The 27,989-nt window shown below is 43.9% G+C and overlaps 1 protein-coding gene across 1 annotated transcript; it reads right to left on the reverse strand.

Moving 5' to 3' along the window:
• Positions 1–2,880: 2,880 nt before the first annotated feature.
• Positions 2,881–27,887, reverse strand: EIF2S2 (eukaryotic translation initiation factor 2 subunit beta). The gene is made up of 9 exons (XM_062204056.1): positions 27,724–27,887; positions 21,238–21,415; positions 19,619–19,722; positions 14,591–14,726; positions 13,791–13,891; positions 13,046–13,194; positions 9,151–9,207; positions 5,560–5,645; positions 2,881–4,443 (listed from the first exon to the last, which is right to left on the reverse strand). Exons 1-9 carry the CDS (start codon positions 27,736–27,738, stop codon positions 4,268–4,270), a joined length of 1,002 nt encoding a protein of 333 aa, XP_062060040.1. The 5' UTR covers positions 27,739–27,887; the 3' UTR covers positions 2,881–4,267.
• Positions 27,888–27,989: the final 102 nt, after the last annotated feature.

Genomic DNA, 27,989 nt, shown 5'->3' on the forward strand with positions numbered 1-27,989 from the left:
TTCTGGCCCCACACCAGAGCCAAAGGTCGTAATCCCTGCTTGGCCATTCTCTTGGTCTGTTTCTGCCCCTTCTGAGCACTGTGTCTCTCAGGATCACAGTCCCCATGTCTGCCTGGCCGGCCCTCTGCTGGCAGAGGCTGAGACCTTCATTGTGAGTGAGCAGTAGGCCTCTGAGACAGAGGACTTCAACACGCAGAGATGGCGGTGTCCAGAGGGTGAGGCTGGGCCATAGGGAGTGCCCACGTCCATGCAGGGCTTCAGTGGGACACACACCCATCCAATCCTTGAACCTCTGTCTGCCTGCAGTGCCTACAGGGACAGAGCCAACAGTGGCAGACGCCCGGGTGGGTTACTGCTCTTCCTGGGTCTGGGTGGCCCTGTCTGCACAACACAGGAAACAGCTGCCCTGGATCAGAACTTGAGCAAAGTCCGAAGAAGGGGGTGTGGAGCTTGGTGTGTCCCTGTGTCCTCAGAGCCTAGTGCTCTGTACTCACTGCAGGCCCTACCTGGGAGTGCTTTCCTCAAAGAGCGTGGGGCAGCGGGTCCAGCAGCCACCTCAGGTACCAGGAGTGGAGTGCAGTGAGAAGGGTAGGGGAGATTCTTTCCAGGGCACACAGCCCCTGGCCTACCCACCTCTGCTGGACGGGAAGATGGGAATCCCATTCTGGCATCCCCGAAAAGCCCCTGGACAAACTTGCAGTTGGGCCCGTGAGAGGGAGGTTCCTATTTGGAGCCCTGCACACATCTGCCCACCCTCCCTGAACTGGAGGCTGGCAAAGACGTCTCCCATCCCATTGCTCAACAGTTTGCATTTTTCTGTTTAACCTCTGAAAACTCTCAAAGGAAATGGTGAAGAAATGGGACCCACTTGCCCGAAGGACCCGTCTTCTCCAGATGTGTTCAAGAGTTCAAGCCTCATTTGTGATGCTAGCAGCTATCTTGCAAGAATACAACAGCCAGGGGTTTGCTGGATTGCTGCCAGCAGGTTGGTGAGCAAGGGCAAGTTGTTTTCCTTGCTAGGTCTCTGTTTCTCGGCTGTACAATGAGAGTTTACTCCAGATCAGGCCTGTATTACTGAGTGTTCCATAACAAACCACCCTGAAATTCAGGAACTTTAATAACCATTAGCTCCCAGTTCTGTTACTTGCCAGTGGTCAACACAGTTCCCCATCTTACCTGGATGAAGTGAGCTGGCAGAACAGCTGGGGGGCTGGTTAGTCTCAGAGGGCCTCACCCACGTTTGGCTGTGCAACAGGAGTAACTGGGCCATGTGTACATGTACGTCCCCAGCAGCGAGCAGGCTGGCCTGGGATTACTGGGCCACGTGTACATGTCCCCAGCAGTGAGCAGGGATTCGTGTCACAGCTGGGTCCCAGAAGCCACAAGAGGACAAGTCCCAACATGCAAGTCCTTCCACAAAGGTGCCAACAGCTGGGTTGCGTTTGGGCAAGTACACAGGTCCAGCTGTTTGTGTACACAGAACAGAAACCGGTAGGGTCACTGTCTGACGTGCACCCCATCCTCCAGCCCCTTCTAAACCTGAGGCCCTCCTCCTCCACCCCCTCACATCCCAGTGTCCATCTCCCTGACCGGCCACACAAGGAGATGCTCGTTCATCTTTCCCACAAGTTTGGTTTTTTATGAGTAAGTTGGCCAACTAAATAATTAAAAATATAAACGATCCAGTATCTACCCTTGTGCTCTGAATTGCACACCACCTCTACATATTTTTGGTGCTAGATTTATAGGTAGATATTGACAGTTTATATGTAAATTAGTACTTCCTAGGTGCTCTGCTGAGTTCTTTATATAGGTTGTATTACCTTAGTTACCCCTCAGCACAGTCCCCCAGGGGTAGAGATACTCATCCAGTGTCAGGGATTGGGAAACTGATTTGCCCAAGATCAGTCGCTTGGAGGTGAAGGCTGGATGCAGACCTCAAATTCTGCTCTTGATTTTTTTGACAAGCCTCACTTGGCTCTCCTTCCCTGTGTACCTCTCCACCCTTTTCTCTCTAGGCTGCACTCAGTCTCCACCTCCAGTTCTCTCTGAGCACCAGGGGGTGGCTGCACTTGGGTGTCCACAAGGACCTCACTCACATCCTACCTAGCCTCATGCTTTCTTCATGAATCTCCCAATCTTGGGATTGGCACCACTGTCTGCTTGGGCATCTGAGTACACTGAGCCCTGTGTGCTGTGCTTTGTCTGTGGCAGTCTCCTCTGACCCCTCTTCAGTATCTTTACCTGAGCTTCTCCAGTGCCTTCTAACTGGCCTCCTTACCACACACTTCCCTTCCCCACCATCAGTTACTCCCCATCTAGCAAATAAAATGTAGACCCCCTTAGCCTGGCATAGAAGCCTCCTAGGATCTGATGTCTTGCCCTGCAGCTCACCACTTCCCCAGCCTGGCTTCTGTAGCCTCATCTTCCCCCACTGCACTGGCTAACTCTTGTTATCCTTTACAGCTGTCTCCTGCCTAGACGCCTTCCTACCCTTCCCATGCGCTTTTATCTCAGCTCTTCTACTTGCCCTTTTCTTCCACTAGACCATAAGCCCCTGGAGGGTAGGGACTTTATTCTGCAATAGGCACTCCAGCTTTTGAACCTGAGACACCATCTCGGAGGCCAGGCTTGGGCATCTTGGCTCCTTCATTTACCCTGCTGTGTGACACTGGGCAAGATGTCTCACCTCTCTCCATTTCCTTGTCTGCAAAAATGGAGATAACAGTGTGTTTACTTCTTGTCACAGTGCATCTGGGAATGAAAAATGAGTCGCCCAAATAATCATTTGCCAACTGTCATCACACTATAAAGTCCCATGCCTCCCCTTTAAGTAAAGAAAGAAACACACATATACACACAAAAGCAGTGGAGCGCTAATTACACAAGAGGCACTGATCCTTGCTTTATTCACGCAATAATATCCAACGGGCATAGATACAAAAAAAGGAAAACGGGGTCATAAACAGCAGTTGGGTTCTTCATGGCAGTGGTGGCAGCTCAGCCAGTGTGCAGTCCCTGCAGGAGGACCGACTGGATTGAAGGAAGGCTCCCTCTACCACTTCATGGCCAAGGTGTTTGACAACACTTGGCTTGTACTTTAATAAAATTAAGGGTCACAGTGATTAAAAACAACATGGATGAGACACTGACTGCTCCTGGGCCACTTAGTGTGAAGTCTGTCAATAAAAAAGCAAAGAGCACTGTGTGCCCCTCTCCTCAGCCCGTGTGAGCAAGGCAGATCACAGTACAGACAAATCAGATGGCCCCAGATGGCCCTCGCCCCTGTGCACCAGTGCAGGGACACCCTTCCAGCCAAATCCTCGGGAGGCAGAACTGGAGGCACCAGAAACATCACGTAAGCAGCAGCATCTCTTGGGCTCTCATGGTCACATTCAAAAGCTACTTTAATACAGAAAACAGATATGTATTTGTGGTGGGCCTTTTTCAAACTCTGAACATAAGATGGGAAGAAAAAGATTCTTCTGGCATTACCATTTGGACTCTCAGAAGAGCTCCCTGTACTGCACACAGCAGTACACTCACTTGGGTTTTTCAGTGTATCAAGTTACAAGACACATCTTGAGGCTGTTTCTAAGACCTCTTTGTGGCTGTTATGGAAGAAAATTCCAAGGAGGGAGGGTACCTAGCACCTTGTATTCCCTCACGTAGTAACATGGAAGAGGAGCCGCCAGTGAGGTAGTAGCAACAATCCTCACATAAGGTAAAGAATTCAAATCTGTCGCCATTCTCTGGGCAGTCTTCCCTGATCTCCTGCTGCATCCACTTTTAACTGTTATCTCAAGAGAAGTGAGAAGAAAAATGGCTGCCCAGCTGAAGAGCCTGCCAATGTCCAGTTTTTCAGGACAAGGATACAGAGACCTCACTACAGCCCAGGCACAAACTGTCGTTTCGTTTTTGCTGAGTTATTTTAATAGAAAAGAAAACTGAAGGACAAACCAAATTGAAAGAATCACTGTTATAATAACTTTAATTTATCTTGCATTTTACAGAAGTCTATGAACGATTTTAAAAAAGCACCTCCTTACCCCATTATGTTTTTCTGACAGTTGTTAAAGTAGGCAATGAGTATGTCAACAGCTTGAGCATCGGCATCTTGCAAGGATTTCAGATCACCAACCACTCACCAAAGAACCTGGCGACTTTTCTGTCTTGCTTTTACTACAATGGCATATCCACTCAGATGGGAAACCTGTCCAGCCAACTCTCCACAACACACTTTGCAAAATCAGTGATGATTAGCATTTTAGTTAGCTTTGGCACGGAGCTGTGCTCGCTTGCCTGTGACAGCCTGGAAGCCAGTTTTGATACTGGCAACAGAGCATCGAGAATGACAAGTTTCGCACTGTAAGAAATAGAGTCGGGTGTCCTTCTGCAGGATCGTGTCCGGTGATCGGCATGTGTGACAAGTGACATACTCCTCTGTGGGAAAAGGAACACATCATTACCTGGTGGCTCAGTGAGGCAGAGGTTCCTGCCCTCTGACAGTTGGAAAAACAGAATTAAAAGATTTTGGTGTAAAAAAAATTTAAAATCCATGCACTTTTTTCCATAATGTGTATTTTCTACTAACTTTTTTTAAGATCTTTCACATGCATGGATTTCAAAAGTATTTTTGCACTAAATGAATGCACCTGTAATTTACATTTTCTAAGATTTTTTTTTTTTTGACAGAGTGGATAGTGAGAGAGAGAAGGGTCTTCCTTTTTGCCGTTGGTTCACCCTCCAATGGCCGCTGCGGCCGGTGCATCGTGCTGATCCGATGGCAGGAGCCAGGTGCTTCTCCTGGTCTCCCATGTGGGTGCAGGGCCCAAGGACTTGGGCCATCCTCCACTGCCTTCCCGGGCCATAGCAGAGAGCTGGCCTGGAAGAGGGGCAACCGGGATAGAATCCGACGCCCCGACTAGGACTAGAACCCGGTGTGCTGGCGCCGCAAGGCGGAGGATTAGCCTGTTGAGCCACGGTGCCGGCCTAAGAATATTTTTGAGTATCTTCACACATATGGAGCTCCATAAACCCGAGCTGACAGGACAGTTTTCCTGGGCATTCAAGCGAGGGGAGCTTAGCTAGATGCAGCCATCCTGAGGTAAGAAAGCACAGTATCTGCAGCGATGCCTTTAATACTAAAACCTGAGTTTTTAAAAGACGCCAAACGCCAGCTGCTGCAGAGGTGACTGCCTAGTCTACAGGAAAGCCGTCATGAGGAAGCTCACCAGCCTTCCTACACAGAAATACATAAAGCCCACATTAAGTGATTAAGGTAACAAAAGGTGGCCAGCTCACACCTTCACCGTGCCAGAGCCAACCAACAGCCTCCATCAACTGGGTGTTAAGAATTCCAAAGCCCTCTCTGCACAGTCAAGAGCCATCTCTAAGAGCCATCTCCCGACCCCAGTCCTCTGTCTCCATCATTTCCTCCCTCATTGTTTTTAAATGCTAAGCTTTTCTAGGCTCATTAAAAACAAATGGTTCTCCTCAAAACACTGCAACCTGATGAGAACATTTCAGTGATACAATGAAGCCAAATTGTATACTTACTGATATATCTTCTCAAGACATTTTCTATTTGTTTCTGTTGGAATCTTCCTTTGATTACAAGTTGGTTATTGCCATCTATAGAACCACTATGAAAAAAAACAATTATTTTTTCCTGAGAAAAATTCCAGCATATTCATATTTAATGAATTTAAAATATATTCAATGGTGTGCTAGGATCAGTGCTATAAAAATGGGTTTCTCAACATTTTTAATTAAGTAGCTGGTACATGATGACCTGACCATATTTCCTAATATTAAATCCAGCTTCAGCCAACTAAATCTCCAGTGACAGTAATCAGATTTATCATTGTTTTTAAGTTTAAAACAAAATCTTTTAATTGCATATGACAATCCATTCACCTGAGAAAAACCTTCACTATGTACACACTTTATGCAAAGTGAATGGGCTGTACGTGCACTACAAATTTTGATACAGGAATGATTAAAAGTATAAAGTCCCAGCTTCCGATTCCAGTTCCTTACTGATGGGCCTGGCAAAGCCGTAGAAGAGGCCCAAGTGCTTGGGCCCTTGCACCCATGTAGGAGACCCGGATGAGGCTTCTGGTTCAGTCTGGTCCAGCCTTAGCCTCTGTGGCCGTTTAGGGACTAAACTAGTGATCAATCTCTCTCTGCCTCTCTGTATCCCCACCTTTCAAATAAATAAATCTTAAAAAAATATATATGATGGAAATACACAATTGTAGTGATATACATAGTAATTTTAGTGTGAACATAGTAAAAGCCACTGAATTATATGCTTTAAATGTGTAAACTGAGTATCTCAAAGTGACTACCAAAAATAGCTGAAGTCACAGGCCACAAATTGCCAATGATAATTTACTTAAGAAGCTGTTGACAAGCACTTGAAAAGAGAAAGCTCTGCACTAGACATTCTCATGTTAAAACTTACAAATCATGAAGTGAAACAAAAATCTGTCAGCAAAACTTAAGTTATATTTATTCCATATCAGCATAAAATGGATTTCTGCAAAAACAATTTCTGCAGTTCGACTATAAGGGTTTAATAACATCCTCAGAGCTGGCATTGTGGCACAGTGGGTAAAGCTGCTGCCTGCAAAGTTGGTATCCTGTATGGGCACTGGTTTAAGTCCCAGATGATCGATTTCTGAACCGGCTCCCTGCTACTCGCCTGGGAAAAGCCGTAGAAGATGGCTTAAGTGCTTGGGCACCTGCTACCTGCGTGGAAGACCTGGATGAAACTCCTGACTTTGGCCTGGCTCAGTGTGGGCCATTGTCACCATTTGGGGAGTGAACCAACAGATTTATCTGAATGGCAGTTTAGAGAGAGTGAGCAAGCATCCATCTGCTGGTTCAGTCTTCAAATGGCTGCAACAGCCAGAGCTGGGGCCAGTCTGAAGCCAGGAGCATCTTCCGGTTCTCTCAAGTGGGTGGCAGGGGCCTAAAGACTTGGGCCATCTTCCACTGCTATCCCAGGAACATTAACAGGGAGCTGGACTAGAAGTGGAACAGCCGAGACTCGAACTGGTGCCCATACCCATTATGCTTAAACACTGGCCCGTGTAACTTAGTAGATCTCAAATAACTAAATCTCAAATTATCTTCCACTGATTATAACCCATAATCTGCAAGCTAGAGTCCAATGCTTGACGCAGGGAAATTTTTTTTCATTCACTGGCAAAAGGAGTTTCCTCAACAATCCTATATTTAACCCACTGACAATTATTTCTCTGGTACAACTTAAAAATTTACCCTGTGCTAGAGTCTACGTCCCAAAGGCCCACATTGTTAAAACTGGCCCTAGGGTGGTATTATTGGAAGTGGAAGAGGACAGAGACTTAATCCAACTATAGAAGTTGGTCTAAAGTGGGGGCGGGGGCGGGATCCTTAGCTCCCTGGGGGCATGCTCTGGAGAAGCGATTGGCTGAGGTGGGCCTTGTTTTTCTCTCGGCTTCCTGTCTCACCACGTGTTTCTTTGCATGTGTTCTGTCATTCATTACCCTCAGCAGGCACCAGACACCAACGGGGCTTGCCCAACCTTGGGATGTGAACCTCCAAAACTGTAAGCGGGATAAACCCTCTTCATAAGTAACTTCTCTCAGGTATTTGTTACAGTGATGGAAATATAACTACTACATCCTGCTGTACAAAACTGTACATGATATCCTGAAAAGTAGAAAAGGCACTGCTAGTGTTGGTCCCTGACCAATTTATGCGAGTTAAACAACTAACAAATTTCTATTTAAAACACAATTCGGGGCAGCAGCTGGCCTAGAGGTAAAGCTGCTGGTTGGGACAGGCCTCCCAGACTGGGGTGCCTGAGCTCAAGCACCGGCTCCATTCCCAATCCCAGCTTCCTGTTCATGTGCACCCTGAACCCTGGGAGGCTCCGGTGGTTGATTAGGTCCCTGCCACCAAGGCAGGAGACTGGTTCAAGTTTCTGGCTGCTGGCTTTGCCATTGAGTTCTTAGCTTAGGCCCAGCCATTGTAGCAGGTATTTGCAGACCACACCAACGGATGGGAAGTCTCTTTCTGTCCCTATTGATAGGAAAATAAGACACAGTTCTACAATAGAACCTACATATTTACAAGGATCATATAAGTTACTCTAACTACACAGCAAGTACAATAAATTCCCAACTAAATTTTAAGAGTATAAAGAGCACAGAACACCTTAATTTTCTCTGTACTGCCAGTGAGGCACAGATACTAAGCCTTTTTAAGAGCTCAAATTTCATGGGGCTGGCACTGTGGTGTAGTGGATAAAAGCCACCGCCTGCAGTGCAGGCATCCCATATGGGCGCAGGTTCAAGTCCTGGCTGCTCCACTTCCGATCCAGCTCTCTGCTATGGTCTGGGAAAGCAGTAGAAGATGGCCCAAGTCCTTGGGCCCCTGCACCCACGTGGGAGACCCAGAAGAAGCTCCTGGCTTCAGATCGGTGCAACTCCGGCCATTGCAGCCATTTGGGGAATGAACCAGCAGATGGACGACCTCTCTCCCTCCCTTTGCCTCTCTGTTACTCTGCCTTCCAAATAAATCAATAAATCATAAAACAAACAAACAAGAAAAACCTCAAATTCCAGATTCCAGAGACAGACCTGAGTTTGCATCTTGACTGTACCACTAACTGGCTATGTAACCAACTGTAACTTCAGTTCACTGACCCTGTTTCCAAATCCAAAGGCAGGGATATTACTTCCATTACAATGGTTCCTCCCATGCCACTCATCAACTTATAAACTGTTTCTTCAATAGCCTTACCAATTCTGACTTAAGAAAAATGGCTTCCTCTGAAACCCAACATTTGCTCGGAAAAAAAAAAAATACTACTTCCTGTCCAATTACTGGCAGGAAACTCTAAAAATGGCAGTACTGTGGCTCCTGCGTTGGCATACAAGTAAGCCTGTTGAATCAACTCCATAATCTGGTTCCTAAGCAGCCAAGCTCTCCTAAAGAAATGAAGTAGTATCCTTTCTTTCTACTTCCTTGAAGTTTCTTGGTAATCAGGTAGATGTTTTTTAAAAAGCAAGTTATATATCCTTTTCAGGTTAAAAGAGGTTCTTATGAATTGGCCAGCAGTAACTTACTTAAAATGAATATATAGGTTCTTACCTTGTACCCAACTCAGCCAATAAAAATGCAAGGAGGTGTTTGGGCTGACGATGTAATCTAAAATGAAAATAAAACATGTACACCTTATCATTCATGGAAACCTGTCCAAATTTCTAAAAAAACCATCTCTTCACTATTTTTGACCTATGATTACTTATCTATTAGGATTTCAGTACCCCACTGATTTAACCTGAAATAAAATTTAAATGATATATAACGTATGATACCATTTGTTTACATTTTAATGCCCATAAAACAGTATTACATATTATTTAGAAACACATACACATGAGAAAATGTGTAGAAACATGGAGGGGCAAACTTTAGAGGGTCACATTCTCCTCTGGGAAGGAAGACATAAGATATAGACATAACTATAACCATAAAATCCTTTTTAAAGTGTTAAGGGGCCAATGCTGTAGTGCAGCAGGTTAAGCCATAGCCAGCAGCACCAGCATCCCATACAGGTGCAGGTTCTAGTGGTTGCCCACTTTTTTTTTTTAAAGATTTATTTACATATTTGAAAGGCAGAGAAGAAAGAGAGGTCTTCCATCCACTGATTTCCTCCCCAGATGGCTGCAGCTGCGCCGATCTGAAGCCAAAAGCCAGGAGCTTCTTCCAGGTCTCCCACGTGGGTGCAGGGGCCTGAGAACGTGATCAGAAGTGGAGCAGCTGGGACTCAAAGCAGCAGTGCCATGTGGGATACTGGCACTGCAGGCACCAGCCTCTGCTCCACTTCTGATCCAGCTCCCTGCTAATGGACCTGCAGATGCAGCAGAGGATGGCCCAAGTGCTTGGGCCTCTGCACCCACGTGGGAGACCCAGAAGAAGTTCCTGGCTTCGGATTGGCGCAGCTCTGGCTGTTGCGGCCATCTGGGCAGTGAACCAGAAGATGGAAGACCTCTCTCAGTAACTCTGACTTTCAAATAAATAAAATAAATCTTTAAAAAAAAAAAAAAAAGAACTTCAGTGAGTCCTCTCTCCCTCTATATAGGTTCTATAATCTGTCAAAAACATCCTCTTCTCAAACCATGTCCATATTGAACATGTATAGGTTTTTTTGTCATTACTCCCTAAATAATATAGATTTATAATATATAAGAGACAACAGTAATCTGGAGATGATTTAAGGTATTCAAGAGGGGGCCGGCGCTATGGCACAGTGGGTTAGTGCCCTGGCCTGAAGTGTTAGCATCCTATATGGGTGCCAGTCCAAGACCTGGTTGCACCACTTCCAATCCAGTTCTCTACTATGGCCTGGGAAAGCAGCAGAAGATGGCCCAAGTCCTTGGGCCCCTGCACCCACATGGGAGACTCAGAAGAGGCTCCTGGAGTCGGATTAGTGCAGCTCTGGTCGTTGTGGCCAATTGGGGAGTGAACCAGTGGATGGAAGACCTACCTCTCTCCTGCCTTTCCTCTCTCTGTGTAAATCTTTCAAATAAATAAAAAAAATCTTAAAAAAAAAAAAATACCTTGTAACTTTAAAAAATAAAAACAAAAAATATTCAGGAGGATATGTAAAAGGCATACGCAAATACCTTATAAAAGGTGCTTGAATATCTGCTGATGGTGGTATCTATAAGAGGGTCCTGAAACTAATCCCTGATAGATACTGAGCATCGACCATGTCAGTATTTCATGGTAGCACAAGAGTAGAAAAATGGAAACAGCTTTAAATATTCATTTACTGGGGTGTGGTTATATTGTACATCCATTCAATGATGTATGTACTCTTGTTTTTAGGCTAGGTCCTCATTCAAAAATAAAAAAAAACCCAAAAGCAAAAAAGATGTACACATGTAAAATTAAAAAGGAAAAACACAGCACAATAAAAGCCCATTCAATACTTCCATTTCTACACATTGCATTGTCTGAATTTGTTCCAACAGGGCTTTTTATGTTACATTTTCCTAAGATGCAAGTGGTTAGAATTGGTGAAAATGAAACAGGTAAACTTCTACATTGCTGGTGGGAGTTTCTGTTGATACATGTTTGCTGAAAAATAATTTGCGAATGTTTGCCGTAAAAATATCTATTCCTTTTAATCAGGCAATTCCATTTTGGGATTTTGTACCCACCTTGGGCTGTATTCTAAACTACTGCAAAGTTTTACATATAAAGATAGTTCCCAAAGCTTTGCCTAATGAAAACCTGGGACATGGAGCAACCATGTCCAACTTAAGGAAATATTAGAATGTGTTATATATTTAAAACACTTATGAAGGTAATATTTAATAAGTAAAATTTAATATACACTGAAAAATAGGTTAAAAACCAATATAACAATTTCATCAAGAATAAGCGAGCAAATAAGCCTAGCTGAACATAAAATGCCAAACAATGGTTATCTCGTAATGGTAGACTTGCATTTGAATTTCCATTTTCTTTAGTATAATATGAAGGTACATGGAAAAGTTCATGGAAAAAGGAATTTTAAAAATTGGTGCAAAAAAAATTGAAATCCATGTACTTTTTTCACAATCTGCATTTTCCATGAGCTTTTTGAAGACTATTTGTATGCATGATTTCAAAAAATGTTTACAAGCAGGGCCGGTGCTGTGGCCTAACAGGTAAAGCAGCCATCTGCAGCACCAACATCCCACACAGGCGCTGGTTTTAGTCCTGGCTGCTCCACTTCCAATCCAGCTCTCTGCTATGGCCTGGGAAAGCAGTAGAAGATGGCCCAAGTCCTTGGGACCCTGCACCCACGTGGGAGACCCAGAAGAAGCTCCTGGCTCCTGGCTTTGGATTGGCACAGCTCCGGCTATTCCAGCAAATTGGGAAATGAACCAGTGGATGGAAGACCTCTCTCTCTCTCTGCCTCTCCTCTCTCCGTGTAACTCTTTCAAATAAATAAATAAATCTTTAAAAAAAATCAAGGGGCTAGTGCTGTGGTGCAGTAGGTTAAGCCACTGTCTTCCACACCGCCATCCCACATGGGCACTGGATTGAGTCCCGGCTGTTCTACTTCCCATTCTGCACCCATGTGGGAAACCCAGAAGAAGCTCCTGGTTCCTGACTTTGGCCTGGCACACCCAGTTCCTGCCATGTGGCCGCTGGGGAATGACCCAGTGGATGGAAGATCTCTGTCTCTCCCTATCTCTGTAACTCTTTCAAATAAATAAATAAATCTTAGGGGCTGGCACCTGCAGTGCCAGTATCCCCTATGGCCGCCAGTTCAAGTCCTGGATGCTCCACTTCCGATCCAGCTCTCTGCTACGGCCTGGGAAAGCAATAGAGGATGGTCCAAGAGCTTGGGCCACTGCACCCACATGTGAGACCCAAAGAGGCTCCTTGGCTCCTGGCTTCAGATTGGCCCAGCTCCAGCTGCTGCAGCCATTTGGGGAGTGAACCAGCAGATGGAAAACCTCTCTCTCTGCCTCTGCCTCTCTGTAATTCTGCCCTTCAAATAAATAAATAAATAAATCTTAAAAAAAAAAAAAAGGAAGATCAATATCTCTCCCGCTCCAGCTTTGCCATTCAAATGAACACATTACAGAAAAATTTTTTTGCACCAAAATAGCCTTATCTGTTAATTCCTTTTCCACAAAGTTTAAGTACCCTCATATAATACTATATAAAAAATATATAATTTCTCTATAATGAGCATATGCTAATATTGTCATCAGCAGAAAGTCTAATAAATTTTAATATCAGTAATGACAACAAGTGGTATCTCTGGGTGGTAGAATTTTGAGGGTAAGCATCTTGATTTTGTTCACCATTTTTTCTACAACAAGCACATGTCACTTAGGGAACTAAAGAACAAGCAGTCCCTCAGTCCTTCAAAAAACTGTTTTGCACACAGTGAATTCTGCAATAAGGACATCTGGTATCCTCAAAATGCCACTGGTGATCTGGCAACTGGGAAGGAAGCTCTTTTTAAGCAACTTACAGTTTACAGATATCTGTAAAGTTGACAAAAGAAGTTTTCTTGGTTCCTACTCGAACGACCTGTGGAGGTTTCATGACAAATTTCCTTTTCTCGCCAGCAACCATATCTGGATTCTTTTCCCTCATGATGTTGAACACTCGATTCAGTAGCTATAGAAATAAAGTGGTATTTGTGCACATTCTTAGCAAGAGCAGGAGTACCAAGTTCCTGTGAATCACTTTGATTTAACAAAGCACACATCACTTTTTACTAAAATATACTAGCACCACTTCATGTTCTGGCAGCTGCTTAAGGGCATCACCAACCAGAATATGGTCCATTATTGATGCTCAGCAACTCCCTGAAGTTAAATTAATGAACAAGCCCCTTTCAATTCTTTTGCTATAGGAGAGTGTATGATACACGGAAAAATAAAGATTCAGGAGAGCCCAAACAAGCAAAACCCAGACTAGCCTGGCCGCAAGTTGGCCTTTCTGTCAGCTCTGCTCCAAATTCCTAGGAAGCTCCATGCCCTGATAAATCCGGAGGGGGGGGGAGGGGACACGGGACAGTGAGACTGCTGCATTCTGGGCAAGCAGCTCCCAGGAGGGCATCAGGAGATACCCCAGGAGCCTTCCGCATCTGTTTCACCGTCAATGCACACCTCAGCCTCTATCTTTCAGTTCAGGGAATACTTATCAAGTATGTATTTCTCTGAGCTCTAGTGAACAGCTTAGCCCATTGTCACAACAGAATTTTGTCTTACCTCCTCATACGTGTAGTCTCTTTCTGAGCCTGCCCAAGCAGGGCCTGTCTGGTTACTGAATGAGATTCCATCATCTTTCTTGCTGTCTTCATCTTCTAAAGCTATAGATAACAAAGACTGTAAGAATGAGGGGCAGGCCCTGTGACAATAACAAAAGGGGGAGAGTGCAGATCTAGAGAAATGAAAACTTCAAAGACAGTTGTCTTCTCTCCCACAACTGCATTCATAAACAGCCTCAAAGAAAAAGCTATCAAGAACAACTCCCCTTCCCTTACAGCTAGAGATGTTATGACTTTCATAAAAGCCCCTCAATAGAGTCCTGATAAGGAGTTTGTGATAGCACAGACATACTGAAATGTTTCTTGCTTTAACACACACAAGATAATGCAATAGGATAATTAAAGGATAAGAGTTCAACTGTTTTGACACACTTAAACAACTTCCATATCCACAAAAACCCGTCTGCTGCCTATTCTAAAATTCTCCAAAGACATTTAGAAACTTTAATAAAACTGAACTTTAACAAAACACGTTTTAACATTACTTAAACCAGTTACAGTAGTTTTCTCAAGTCTGAGTCAGTATGTTTTAATATAATCATAATTGCCAAATTCTTCCCCCATGAAATCTTTAGCTGCCAATGTTAAGTTAGATACTGTTTCCCTTCAGCTTCTATTATCATGTAGCAAGAATAAGGGGTAGGAGAAAATCTTTTCAAAGGCACCCACAAACTCCATCAAGGAAACCAGGGCTAAAGGCTCAGATAAGCTAAAAATGAGCTGCGGAGTCCCCAGTATTACCTTCATCTTTCTCTAGTATTTCATCCTCGTCTGGGAACTTGACATTCTTCTTTTTCTTTTTTTTATTGCCAAGCATGATATCAAGGTCATCCTCTGGTTCAGCTGGCTCTTGAACATCATTTTCAATCTTAAGATCCTAAGAAATTGAGATAAGAGTTTCAATGTTTTGATACTGGGACTCTTTTTTTTTTTCCTTCTTTTCCTTCAAATGACATGGGTTAACCTGATTTTGGCAGGAAATATTCAAAGCTAAAGTTATAGACAAGAAATACCTCTCACAAGTGGGCCAAATTGGCTCAGAGAGGTCTTTGCCATTTAAACTGAATTCCTCAAGTTGCTTTTGTGGGATCTCCCCTGCTTTTTTACACTTTTTATTTTCAGCCTTGGGATCTTATTATTTATTGCTCGTGTTTCCAATCCAGGCTTCTGTTAAGAATCACCTAGAAAATCCTAAATCTTCTGATCGATAAACTTCAGCAGGAACAAAGTTCAGGAATTTTTTGAAAGAAGTTTCTAAGTGAATCTGATGCAGTCAGTGCGAGAGATTTTTCCTGTTGATACCAAATATTTGTTTATCCACACTAATTCTCTAACTCTCCAATACTAACTAGGTACATCCTCCTATTCAGTTCTAATAACTACACCAAGAGTTCATGTCAGACTCCACAGGTTTAAGAGCTCTGTCTTACAAGGCTGTCCTCACTTCAGACGCTAATCACCAGTGCCATGTTCCCAAGTTACTCACACTGCAGTCCAACTTGGCTGTAAATGTGGGAAGTCTCTCAACTCCTCTAACGTTCAATAACCTACAAAAATGACTCACAGAACACAGGGAAGAGTTTCACTTACTACTTCCAATTTATTATAAAGACTGCAACTCAGGAACTAACAAACGCAAGGGATACATAAGACAAGGTCTAGGGAGCTGTGGGGGAAGGTCCAAACATGACACTATGCCAGCATCTCTGTATGTTCACCTGTCTGGAAGCTCTTGAAACTCTTTCGTCATTTGGGCATTTCACTAGGTAGGCATGACCATGTCATTGCTCACTGGTGACAGAACTCAGGTCCAGACCTCTTCCCCTCCTTGGAAGTGTCAGGGGTTATGCAAGTTCCAACCTTCTAATCATGGTGTGGTTTTCTGGTGACCAACCCCCATCTTAGAGCTTTTGAGAGACCTCCAGCCATCTTATTAGCATAAAAGAGACATCACTTTAGAGATTGCAAGGGTTTCATGAGCTATATACCAGGAACCAGGGACAAAGACCAAATATTTATTTTTTATTATTAACCACAGACAGCCTGGCACCAGACAAGCTGAAGTCTTTGGACATCACTTCAAAAGATGACAACATGAAAGAGGGAAAGGCAGAGCCCATGGGGAATTAGGACCACATAATTTAGGGACGGAGACAAGATGCAGCTTAACCTTGAGATTAGTTGCTATTGGCATGGATATAAACAAGATATTAACACCTAGAAAAGTTATAAAGGGCCAATTTAGATTTCCAGTCTTTTCTCTCTTCTCACCAGTTTATCCAATCTCTTATCCCAAAGTGTACCATCAACATTACCTATCAATTATCTATTTTTTGTATGCCTATATCCTGAACTACTGTGACAATGGCTACAGTAATTTCAGAAATCAGTGAAACAAACTGGAATAGCTGGGAGTAAATGAAGCTCAGATCTGGGATCTCAAATCCAGGTGAGTGGTCTTGGTGTCACATTTAGCTGTCAAACACCAATCAAGCCATTGATATAAGCTAGACATACATAAACAGGAAGCCAGATAACAACCTAGTCTCTAAGATGACTTTCCGTAAACAAGAAACTTGGAAACACAGGATATAAATTGAAACATATCAGCTGGTTTCTAGTCCTACACTGTTATTCATTTTATCCCAGTAAGATCCACATTGAAACAGGTCAAGACACAGCTTAAGTCAGAGAATAAAACAAGTGTTTCTCAAAAGAACTGTGATGGTTTAAAAACTCAGGTTGAAGATAATCCAAGAAGACTTCAGCTTCAAGTTAACATTCATGTCTTGCCTGAAGACCAGGATATTTTTAACATCCTCTTATGTTATGTTTTTACTTCAACAGTAGAGAAAAAAGTATCCGGATACTTAAGAGTAGAGCTAATCAATAATTTTTTAGGCACCAGTTACTAGAGGAATCAAAAATCAGCGCCACTTTCTGTGGCACATTCTGTGGTGCCTATTTTATCCAGGATTTTTAAACCTCATTTATTCAGTATAAGCGGAGTACTTCTTTCTCCAAGTGTCCTACAAGAGCAGGAAGAGAAGAGAATCCCATTCTAAAGGATTCTAATCACCCCTGAACTAAGATATCAGAAAAGGAGAAACATATCTCATTCACTTCAGTATTCTTGCAATTTGCATACAATGCCTGACTCACTATAATCTCCAATACACATTTACTGAATTAACCAAATCACCAAAATTATGACATTGTTTCTAAAACTCAATGAATTATTTCTTGCTACATATGGGATATACTTTACTTGGCTTTGAGCAAAAAAACTACCAAAGAAAAATTTCCAACACAGAGTAAAATGGAACACTTAAGCATTTGAGTATGTGTTCTCACTCTTGCTTTCTGTATATAAATATATACATGTAAAATTGCTATCATCCTGGGTTTTCTTTTCTTTTTTTTTTTTTTAATTTGACAGGCAGAGTTAGACAGTGAGAGAGAGAGACAGAGAAGGGTCTTCCTTCTGTTGGTTCACCCCCAAATGGCTGCTACGGCCTGTGCACCGTGGTAATCTGAAGCCAGGAGCCAGGTGCTTCTTCCTGGTCTCCCATGTGGGTGCAGGGGCCCAAGCACCTGGGCCATCCTCCATTGCCTTCCCGGGCAACAGCAGAGAGTTGGACTGAAAGAGGAGAAACTGAGACTAGAACCCGGCGCCCATATGGGATGCCGGCGGCGGAGGATTAACCAAGTGAGCCACGGTGCTGGCCCCCTGGGTTTTCTAAATAGATGTGTGTGTTCTGCTCAAGTGATTCCTGGACAGGGTCTTTAAGTTTTAGGCAGAAGAACAGAGACATTCAGTTCCTCTCTCCTTCATCCATTACCCCTCCTATTCATCTACCTACCCAACCACCTACTTCAAAATAACTTTGAGGTAACTGTATTGGAAATCAATCCAGTAATAGCATCATCAGTCCCTGCAAGATTAAAGATTTCTATAAAACTGGTCTGAGAGGGGCCGGCGCTATGGTGCAGCAGGTTAACGCCCTGGCCTGAAGTGCCGGCATCCCATATGGGCGCTGGTTTGTGACCCGGCTGCTCCACTTCCGACACAGCTCTCTGCTGTGGCCTGGGAAAACAGTAGATGGCCCAAGTCCTTGGGCCCCTGCACCTGGTTGGGAGACCTGGAGGAGGCTCCTGGCTCCTGGCTTTGGATCAGTGCGGCTCCAGCCATTGCGGCCAATTGGGGAGTGAACCATTGGATGGAAGACCTCTCCCTCTCTCCCTCTCTCTCCCTCCCTCTGCCTCTCCTCTCTCTGTGTAACTCTTTCAAATAAATAAATCTTAAAACAAAACAAAACAAAAAACCAAACTGGTCTGAGAGGCCAGCATTTTGGCAAAACAGGTTAAGCCACTGCCCACAATGCCGGCATCTCATATGGGTTGAGTCCCGGCTGCCCCAATTCTGATCCAGCTCCCTGCTAATGTGCCTTGGGAGGAAAGCAGAAGATGGCCCAAGTCCTTGGGTCCCTGCACCTACATGGGAGACCGAGAAGAAGCTCCTGGCTCCTAGCTTTGACCTGGCCCACCCAGTTCCAGCCTTTGCAGCCATTTGGGGAGTGAACCAGCACATGGAAAATCTCTCTCTCCCTGTCTCTCTCTCTCTGTAGCTCTGCCTTTCAAATAAATAAAATAAGTCTTTTAAAAAACACACACTTAACAAAACAAACAAACAAACAAACAAAAAAACTGGTTTGAGTGCTCTGCTTTGCCTATAGGCCACATTATCATTAGCTACCACCCAGCCACCACAGGCTAGAGTTCACTCTTTGCTGCTCAAAGGTACACACCCAAGTTTGTGGATATTCAACTCACTACCAGAATGTAACAGAAGTTATCACAGCAATATTTACTCCATAGGATTTCTCATAGAACTCACTCTCCTCAGCCAAAAACCTCGGTATAACTGAGGACAAGAGGCATTTTGCGATCTTCTAAACAGGACACAACATAATACACAAGTTCTCACTTTATATTTCTCTTATAATCCTTTTAAGATAAACCACCAAGGGGCTGGCACTGTGTAGAGGGTTAAGCTGCTTGCAGCGTGTGATACCGGCATTCTATACTGGAGCACCAGTTGAAGTACTGACTGCTCTGGGCCAACGCTGTGGTGTAGTGGGTAAAGCTGCCATCTGTGGCACTGGTATCCCACATGGGCACTGTTCTGGCTGCTCCACTTCTGACCCATCTCCTTGTTCAATGTGCCTGGGAAAACTGGAGACTGGGAGACCCAAAAGAAGCTCCCAGCTCCAGATTGGCCCAGCTCTGGCCGTTGCAGCCATTTGGGGAGTAAACCAGTAGATGGAAGATCTCTCTCCCTTTAGAAAAAAAAAAAAAAAAAAAGAAGAAGAAATACTGACCACTTTGTTTCCCATCCAGTTTCAGCTAATGCACCTAACAGAACAGTGGAGGATGGCCAAAGTGCTTGGGCCCCAACACCCACGTGGGAGACCAGGAAGGAGTTCCTGGTCCTGCTTTCAGCTTGGCCCAGACCTAGCTATTATAGTCAGGTGGAGAGTGAAGCAGAATAAAGATATCTCTCTATGTCACACTATCTTTCAACTAAATAAAATAAATCAATCTAAAAAAAAGATACACTCCCAAGAAAAACAACCTTTTATAGTGGAGATTAAATACTTAACAGTAAAAGTAAAGCTAATATGGAGGTAAGATGAAGTGGGAAGGATGTCAGCCATTAGCAACCTTTCAAGAGGTCAAATTTTACCTTCAATAAGAAAGCAATACTACCTTTACACCTTCTTCAGCTTCATCAATATCAAATATCTTTTTTGTTTTTTTCTTCTTTTTCTTTTGGTTAAAGAAGTTCAAATCATCCAGATCATCAGAAGCATCTAAAAAGACAGATTGAGAATTATCAATTTTTAAGAACTAGCAGGCAAGTAGATGGTTTCCTGCCACTCACATAGGAAACTCAAATTGAGTTCTGGCTCCCAGCTTCAGTCTGGCCCAGCCCAGCCCAAATTGGATATTGTGGGCATTTTAGAGTGAACCAGCAGATGAGAGATCTTTGTCTCTCTGCCTTTCAAATAAAATAAATAAATGGCATCTAACTATGAGTTATACCAACATGTTTTAGCTATTATTAATAGCTAGATGACTAACAGCTAATAGTTAAGGGACCATGTTGAGAATATTTACTAATCTGGGTATCATTTCTCATTACTCCCAAGGTACCGTCAGAGCTCTATTTCTAAGATTCTCCAGCTTTATCTCTCCCATTTCCCCACATTCTTATCACCTATACCTCAATTCCTGCCTCCAGCCCTACTCAAGTACTTCCAGTTCTTAGTACAGTATGTGTGTAGCCTCTCAATTCCATGCCTTCCCGTGGGCCCTCTCATACAGCTATGACCTCCATCTCATGGGACAATAAGCCTTCTTTAAGCCTATCCTTTCCCCTCAATTGCATTAAGGGTCCCCAAGGTGCTTGGATAGTACCTTCTGGATAGTACCAACCCAACTGAGGTTCTTAGTTCTGGTTTGCTTGTCTATCTCTCCTCTGCATAACACATACTAAGGAATAAGTCTCATTCACCTAAATCCTAGAGCCTAGGCAAAAACGTTATCCAAAGACCTTAATTATTTCATATTCATTAAAATAAGGCTGTATCAAAAATATGAATCTCATTGAAATTATACCTACCACCAATGAGAAATAATGGATTTTGTTCAGTAAGTTTCCATTTTCTCTGGCAGGTTGCATACAAAGAATATTTCAGGTTCCTCCTGCTAGCTTCTAGGAGTTACTAATAAATTCATTCTGCTGTATTACAACAGAAATGATTTAATTTCCAAGCTTAGGAAACACTTGGGCACATGGTAGAAGCTCAATGACTGTCAGTTCTCTTATCCCAGCAATCTTATATTTGACACAAATTATGTTTACTGAATCTCTTGCTTCTAATAGTTAAACTATGTCTATGTTAGATCTCAGGAGTGAATAACTAAATCTACATGTCTAACCTCAAACATTTTAGGCTGTAATTTTAATCTCTTATAAAATTTCAGACTTGCTAAGACATAAACTGCTTATGTTGGTCCTATTTCTTTCTGCCCACACTGAATTACAACCACCATTAGAATTGAAGAGATCTGACAGGTTAAATTGGAAAACCAGTCCTGAAATGATGAAGTTTCATCATCTTTGCAACTTGTGAATTCAGTGGGAATTTCCCTACAATAAGCCTACCAGAAATCAGCAAGGTCCAGTGGACATAGGCTACTGATGACCTGGACTGTCCTGAACAGCTTTATCTAAGAAGTCATCATGTGCACAAAATCCAAAACACTACTGGAACCAAAGCTCCCTAGCACAACAGTGAGTCTCACACCAACCACTCATTCACCTTTTTTCCTACTGTCCTCTTCATCAGCTTCCACATCTTTGTCCTCCGTTGGCTCTGGCTCCACTTCTTTTGTTTCCAAGGGCTGGGTCTCTTCTGTCTGGGCATCCCCTTCCTCATCTAGCATAAAAGGCTTCTTCTTCTTCTTTTTCTTCTTGCTCATAGTAGGATCAAAAATCATCTGTTTAAAGACAGTAAAGAAAAAAGGGCCAAGTGATTGTTTTAAATGATATTCACATTCCAAATACTCTTTATCCTCAAAAAGCATAGTCTTAGAATTAAAACACCACAGAGGATTTTAAAATAAAATACCTATTCAACCTTCCATATACTATTAAATATCCAGCAGATGAGGGTGTGTGTGTCCATCTATAACATATGCACATGCCTTTCAATTTGCAAAATACTCCACAAGATACAGCAACTTCCCTTTTAGTTTCATATGCAAATCTAGACATTATGAATGAATTATAGAATTTAGGAAAGGGACCTCAGAAACAACCTAAGCTCTGCTCCTCACGTTATAGGTCACAAAACCATGCCTGTACATGGGTTATAAATATTTTATTCAAGGTTGGTAACCTGGGGCTACTACTTTTTTTTCCTTTTTTTGGCTATACTTGGAGATTTGATCTGATTTTAAAAATAAAAAAATTCATCCTGAAGTTCAGAAAAACCTTAACAGAAATCTATCAGCAACTCTTCCTACAGCAAATCTCTGAAAAAGAGAAACATCTATGTAACCTTTTATTCTGTTTTTTATTTGTTTTGCTAGAAGTTCTCAAGGGGTGGGGGGAGATGTATGGACATTGTGGTATGGCAGGTTAAGCTACCACTTGGGACCCTGGCATCCTATATTGGAGAGACATTCCACAATGAAGTGCCTGGGAAGCAGAATATATTGGCCCAAGTACTTGGGTTCCTGCCACCTACATAGGAGACCAGGATGAAGTTACCAGCTCCTGGCTTCAGCCTAGGCTAGCGCTTGCTGTGGGCATCTGGGGAGTAAACAAGCGAATGATATTTCTCTTTCCCTTTCAAATAAAGAAATGTTAAAAAACAAAAAACAAACAAAAAAAAACCACCTGTTTTTTAAGGTTCCCGAGTTAATGTCTCACATACATTTTCTAAATGTAGATGACATTTACTTAAGTATCTGCAGTAAAAAAGCTAGTGTATACTGTACTGATCACTTGAAGAAAGTTATTGTCATAATTGCTTAGATACTCATACATAAATGGCAGATGCCTGATAGAGCAGAAAAAACATCTTTGAGGTCAAAGAGAAATGGATTCAAATCCCAAGCAAATTTTTCTTTCCTGAGCCCCTTTCCAGTATTTGTCCATATTCTACCTGGCTTAAACAGCATTTTGCCCAATGACCTTCTATGGACAGTGAAGTGTTTAAAAGCCCAGGTCTATGGGCCAGTGTTATGACACAGCAGGTAAAGCTCTCGCCTGCAGTGCCAGCATCCTATATGGGCGCCTGTTCGAGTCCCAGCTGCTCCACTTTGGATCCAGCTCCCTGCTAATGCACCTGGGAAAGCAGCCCACGTGGGAGACCCAGATGAAGCTCCTGGCTCTGGCCTTTGCTCAGTCCTGGCTGTTGCAGCCATTTGGGGAGTGAACAAATGGATGAAGACCTCTCACTCTCTTTCCCTCCTTCTCTGCAACTGCAACCCTGACATTCAAATAAATCAATCAATCTTAAAAGGGGGGGGTGGGGGGGGACAGCGCTGTGGCACAGCAGGTTAACGCCCTGGCCTAAAGTGCCAGCATCCCATATGGGCACCAGTTCTAGTCCTGGCTGCTACACTTCCCATCCAGCTCTCTGCTATGGCCTGGGAAGGCAGTAGAGAATGGCCCAAGTCCTTGGGCCCATGCACCTGCATAGGAGACTCAGAAGCTCCTGGCTCCTGGCTTCAGATCGGCGCAGCTCCGGCCACTGCGGCCAATTGGGGAGTGAATCATCAGATGGAAGACCCCTCCCTCTCTCTCTGCCTCTCCTCTCTCTGTGTAACTCTTTCAAATAAATAAATAAATCTTAAAAATTAAAAAAAAAAATTTTAAAAAGCACAGGTCTGGAGCTTAACTGACTGAATTCAAATCTTGATTCTGGCTTGTACTTGTGTTATCCCATGCCTCATCTATAAAAGGGAGATAAGTAAAAGAACTATAACCAAACCTCACAAAGTTATTGGGAGGATTAAATGTGTAAATAAATATAAAACCCTAGGCACAATGCCCGGCATGTACTCAATACACATTAGCAATTATAATTTACGTAAAATGCTTTACAGGTCACAAAGCATGGCATCTCTTGATTCTTATCACTGAAGTATCAACTCAGGTGACCTAATTTCCTAAGACATATAATACTCTCCAAAAATTCCCCAGATTCTAGATAAATTTCTTTATGTCACAAATACATTAAGGAAAATACACTAGACTGAAACCACTTTGTTATCTGTAATAAGGCAAGTAGTTATTGTCCATACCCAATAGAGAATTATTTGCAAAGGATCCAGGAAATTTTTAAACAGCCTCATTTTAAAGTTACTCCCTCCTACTTTATTTAACAAAGTTTCAACTGTGTAATGAGTGATTCTGAAGTGTAGTTAGATTCAAAAACATTACCTGGCAAACTTAAAAGTGTCCCTCCCTTCCAGGACAGAAGAACCAAGGGGAAGGACTCCCTCACTGCTGACCTTCTACTGAGACGTGAGTACTGCCATGTGCTGCAAGGAGGTGGCTACAGTTCTTCCTTTCTTGAACACAAAGACATAGCTAAAGGATGGACAGGACTCTAGGCACTGTAAATTTGGTTCTTACAGGGCTTACAATCCACTTTATGCATTTTCTCAAGCACCAAGTTCCCTGAAATATTAACTTCCTTTTAACTATGATTAAGTAAGACAGACCAAAGATGGAAGGGATCCTGAAATCATCAGGTGACAGCCTCACAATGACCTTCTTATCCTCTAGAAAACACTCCATTGTAGCCTTGTAAACCGTAATAAACGTGCAAAAATCATACACTGACGTTATTTGCATCTCTTAACTACTGTGTCTGAATACTTAACATATACTCATTGCTTCATTTTATTTATACAATCCTGCAAAGTAGTTTACAGATCAGGAAATCAGGGATACTGAGGAGGCAGACCTCCTCAAGGTACAAGGCCAATGTTAGTCTTAACTAAAATCATTGCTTTTGAGGATTTTATCTGACTTCCAGATTACCCAGTGATTATGTTCCAAATGTTATTAATTTATTAAGACTAGTTTGAATTATGAGAAGCAAAAAGTTACTAACAGTGTACCTCTGATAAACTATAGAATCACTTGAGCTAATTTTTTTTTTTAAGTCTATGACCAAGTCATCAAAAGCCTAGTGTCTATTTTCAACTTCTCATGTTGGGTTGAAGAAGGCTAGGATAAGAGATACAGCTAAAATCACTCTGATAATTGCCTGGAGTGCTTTATCAAAGTGGATGTCTTCTCCCCTTCATTATTATACCCAAGAAATCAACTTTAAGGCCACAATACACCCACAAGGCAGGTATTGGTCACTAAAGAACCCACAGAGAAGCAAGGCATTGACCTGAAGTTCCTCTCAGAGGTAAGGCAGAACAGTGCTGCCATCTCTGGATAACAGGAATTTGGAAGATTTTACTTCTTCGTATTCTGAAGTTCTGTAAACCTTACACAATACACATTCTAATTTTAATCAGAAACTTTTTTTTTTTACTTCAAAGCTTCTTTTTTGCAAAACATCCCAACATATTGTATAATGTTCTGCTACCTTGTGAATGGTACCTGGAAATATGCAAATCTTAGATAATGATAGTGCTTTTAAAAAATGATCTGTGGCTGGGCACCGCGGCTCACTTGGCTGATCCTCCGCCTGCGGCGCCGGCACCCCAGGTTTTAGTCCCAGTTGCTCCTCTTCCAGTCCAGCTCTCTGCTGTGGCCTGGGAGGCAGTGGAGAATGGCCCAAGTGCTTGGGCCCTGCACCAGCATGGGAGACCAGGTGGAAGCACCTGGCTCCAGGCTTCGGATGGGCGCAGCGCGCAGGCTGCAACAGCCATTTTGGGAGGTGAACCAACAGAAGGAAGACCTCTCTGTCTCTCTGTAACTCTGCCTATCAAAAAAAAAAAAAAAAAAAAAAAAAAAGAACTGAACAATTCTAAATGCCTCCAAATTAAGGGATTTCTTTCCTTTCCAGTTAACACCATACTTCTAGGATACTGCTTTTTAAAGATCATAGTTACACAAGGTTAAAAAGGGTTGTACTTTGGGTGAGGTCTTGGCTTCATTAATGGGTTTAAAAAGAAATGCATGTGGTTTACTAATTATAAGTTAAGAAAATCTTCTAAAAGTACTTTTTAAAAAGTAGACTCCTTAATCCTCTACCAGGCTGCATTACTTCCATCCTGTGAAATCCCTAGCAGTTTATAAATCACTTCCTTGATTTTCACTTGAACTTCGCAAGTCTGGAGTCAGAAGGTAAGACTGACCTAAGAACACCTACCTAATCCATATTACTAGGGGAATCAGATAGAAACTATACTCTGTTCTTCATACCTGCCTCTTATCCACAACCCCCAACTGACAGGGTGGGAGCCACAAGCTAGAGTTAGAATTAACCTTCCTGGGCCCTAAAAAACGAAGTTGGTTTGGTAAACTGGAGCAGTATCAGGATGCATAATGCTTTCTTGGCTACTGCAAAACCTTGGGCTAGACTACGCTGACAAAATCCTGATCATCCTTCAGCAATGTATTCATAGTCCACTTCTTTCAAAACCTGATCCCATTGCTAAACGTGAACTATTCCACCCTCCCAAACCACTAAACTGATGGCCCTATTTCTACCCCTGGTGTCAACTACTAGTTTTTTGGTTTTTTTTTGCCTTGCACTATAGCTGTTATCTCTTACCTCCTTTACTACACTGGGAGTACTTTACCATAGAAACCAGACACAAAATAAAACCCCAAATTATCTCGTACTCCCTAAGCACTTGTGTGTGCAAAAAGTCTGGAAAATGAGTAGAAACAACCATTGTGAAACACTGCTACTCTTGTAACTTTTACAGCACGTGTGCATGGACTTTAAAATGTTTTTGCACCAAATAAACTTATCTTCTAATTTACTCTCCATGAACTTTGTGAAGCACCCTCATACAGTAGCTTAGAGCCATGTCTACCAGGATCTCCAAGCAAGAACCATCTACCTTCTTCTGATTCTTAGTTTCTCTAAGTTAGTGAGCCTCCCAGTCACCGTGAGATGGAAGCAACACTGGAGAGCTCTGACCTATACTACCGGCCCGACCACTTGCATTATACAACTCTTTAAGCCCATTTTCTCATCTTCAAAATGGGCAAAGCATCAGGAGCCGTGTCACAGAAGTGTTGTGAGAACAAAGCAGACTGGAGTCCCTTCTAGAATATATTTCAAATTTCAACTTGCTCTTGCAGACCCTGCGTGAACAGTCACTACCTGCTTTTCGTCTTCACTCCTTAACGACCAAGTGTCCACTTTCTGTGAACACACTTGTCTCCATGATCAAGACTCGCCACTGCCTGAGGGAATTCTAAGCATCACGCAGGGCCTAACTCGAAAAGCCAACTCTAGAGCGCCTCGAATTCTCCCTCCTCCACCTCTCCGAGGCCAAGGAAACATAAATTCTGCATAAGCTCTCATTCCAGGTGGGGAGCCCTCCGGTAAGCCGTAGCTCTCCCCCCGTCGTTAAGTAATTCCCACCGAGGACACTTAATGTCAATTTCACCTTAAGTCGTTTGATTTTACACGAACTAGGACAAGACTGGTAAAAGGAGATTTAGGGAAATTCGCCCGGGTCCAAGCACGACGGCAGAGAAAGCCCCATCCACAGGGCAGCCCGGACTTCCTGCGCCCGTGGCTGGGAGCCCGTCCGCCACGCTCGGGGAGGAGGCCCGCCGCGAACTTCCCGTCCCGGGAGCTCCGTCGCTGCTGATGGATCTCCTCGGGCCCTAGCGCTCTGGCCCCCTCGTCGTCTTCAAGAGCGAAATGCTCGGGACGAGGGCGAGACCCGGGCCCGCACGAGGCAGCCTGCGAAGTTTTCCACGAGCGCTCCCGCGGAGCCGAGAGGCCCCTGGGCCAGCCCGACGCCCAGCGGGGCAGGCGAGGGCCACAACGCCTAGCGAGAAGGAACGCAGGGGTCGCCAGCTCCCAGCAGGTTCAGCTGGGGAGTTAACCCGGCATGCGAGCCCCCTCGGGGAGGACGACTCAACGTGTGCTCTCCGTGCCGGCCACGGGAGGAGGCCAGCCTTGGCGCCGCCGCCTTGAGGAAACGGGGTGCGGTCGAGCCTGCTCCACGGCTCCGGGCCGCCCTAGGCCCAGCTGTCTCACATGGCGGCGGCCGGCCGCTAGGCCGCAGGCCCGGTCTCCCATACCCGGGTGGGTTCGGCTTCCCGCCACAGTCCTTAGCCCTAGCGCTCAGGCCCTCACCTCGTCCCCGGACATGGCTGCGGCTCGGGTGGGTTCGGCTCGGACGGGAAGTCGGATGGGTCAGCCCCAAGAATCCGCGACAGCTCGGTTCTTGCTGATAGCTCTCCCTTCACCGCACCAGGCTCTTGCATCAGCGAAGGAAACGACACCCCGCCCTCAGCCCAGGCGTTGGAAGTGCGCCTGCGCACAGCCTACCAAGGCGCAGGCGCGCGGAAGAGCCGGCCTAGCGCGCCCCGTGTGGCGCGAGTTACCAGGCGACGCCGCGG

Source organism: Lepus europaeus, chromosome 10, assembly GCF_033115175.1.
Source record: "Lepus europaeus isolate LE1 chromosome 10, mLepTim1.pri, whole genome shotgun sequence".
In the NCBI taxonomy this organism is placed as follows: Eukaryota; Metazoa; Chordata; class Mammalia; order Lagomorpha; family Leporidae; genus Lepus; species Lepus europaeus.

Bases quoted from the DNA above. Each gene is read 5' to 3' on its own strand.
- EIF2S2 (XM_062204056.1), bottom strand. The intron at 14,727-19,618 runs GTAGTATTGCTT...TCAATTTCTTAG, and splicing joins AAGCTGAAGAAGGTGTAAAG to GATCTTAAGATTGAAAATGA. The intron at 9,208-13,045 runs GTAAGTTGCTTA...TTTTCATTTTAG, and splicing joins TTTACAGATATCTGTAAACT to ATTACATCGTCAGCCCAAAC.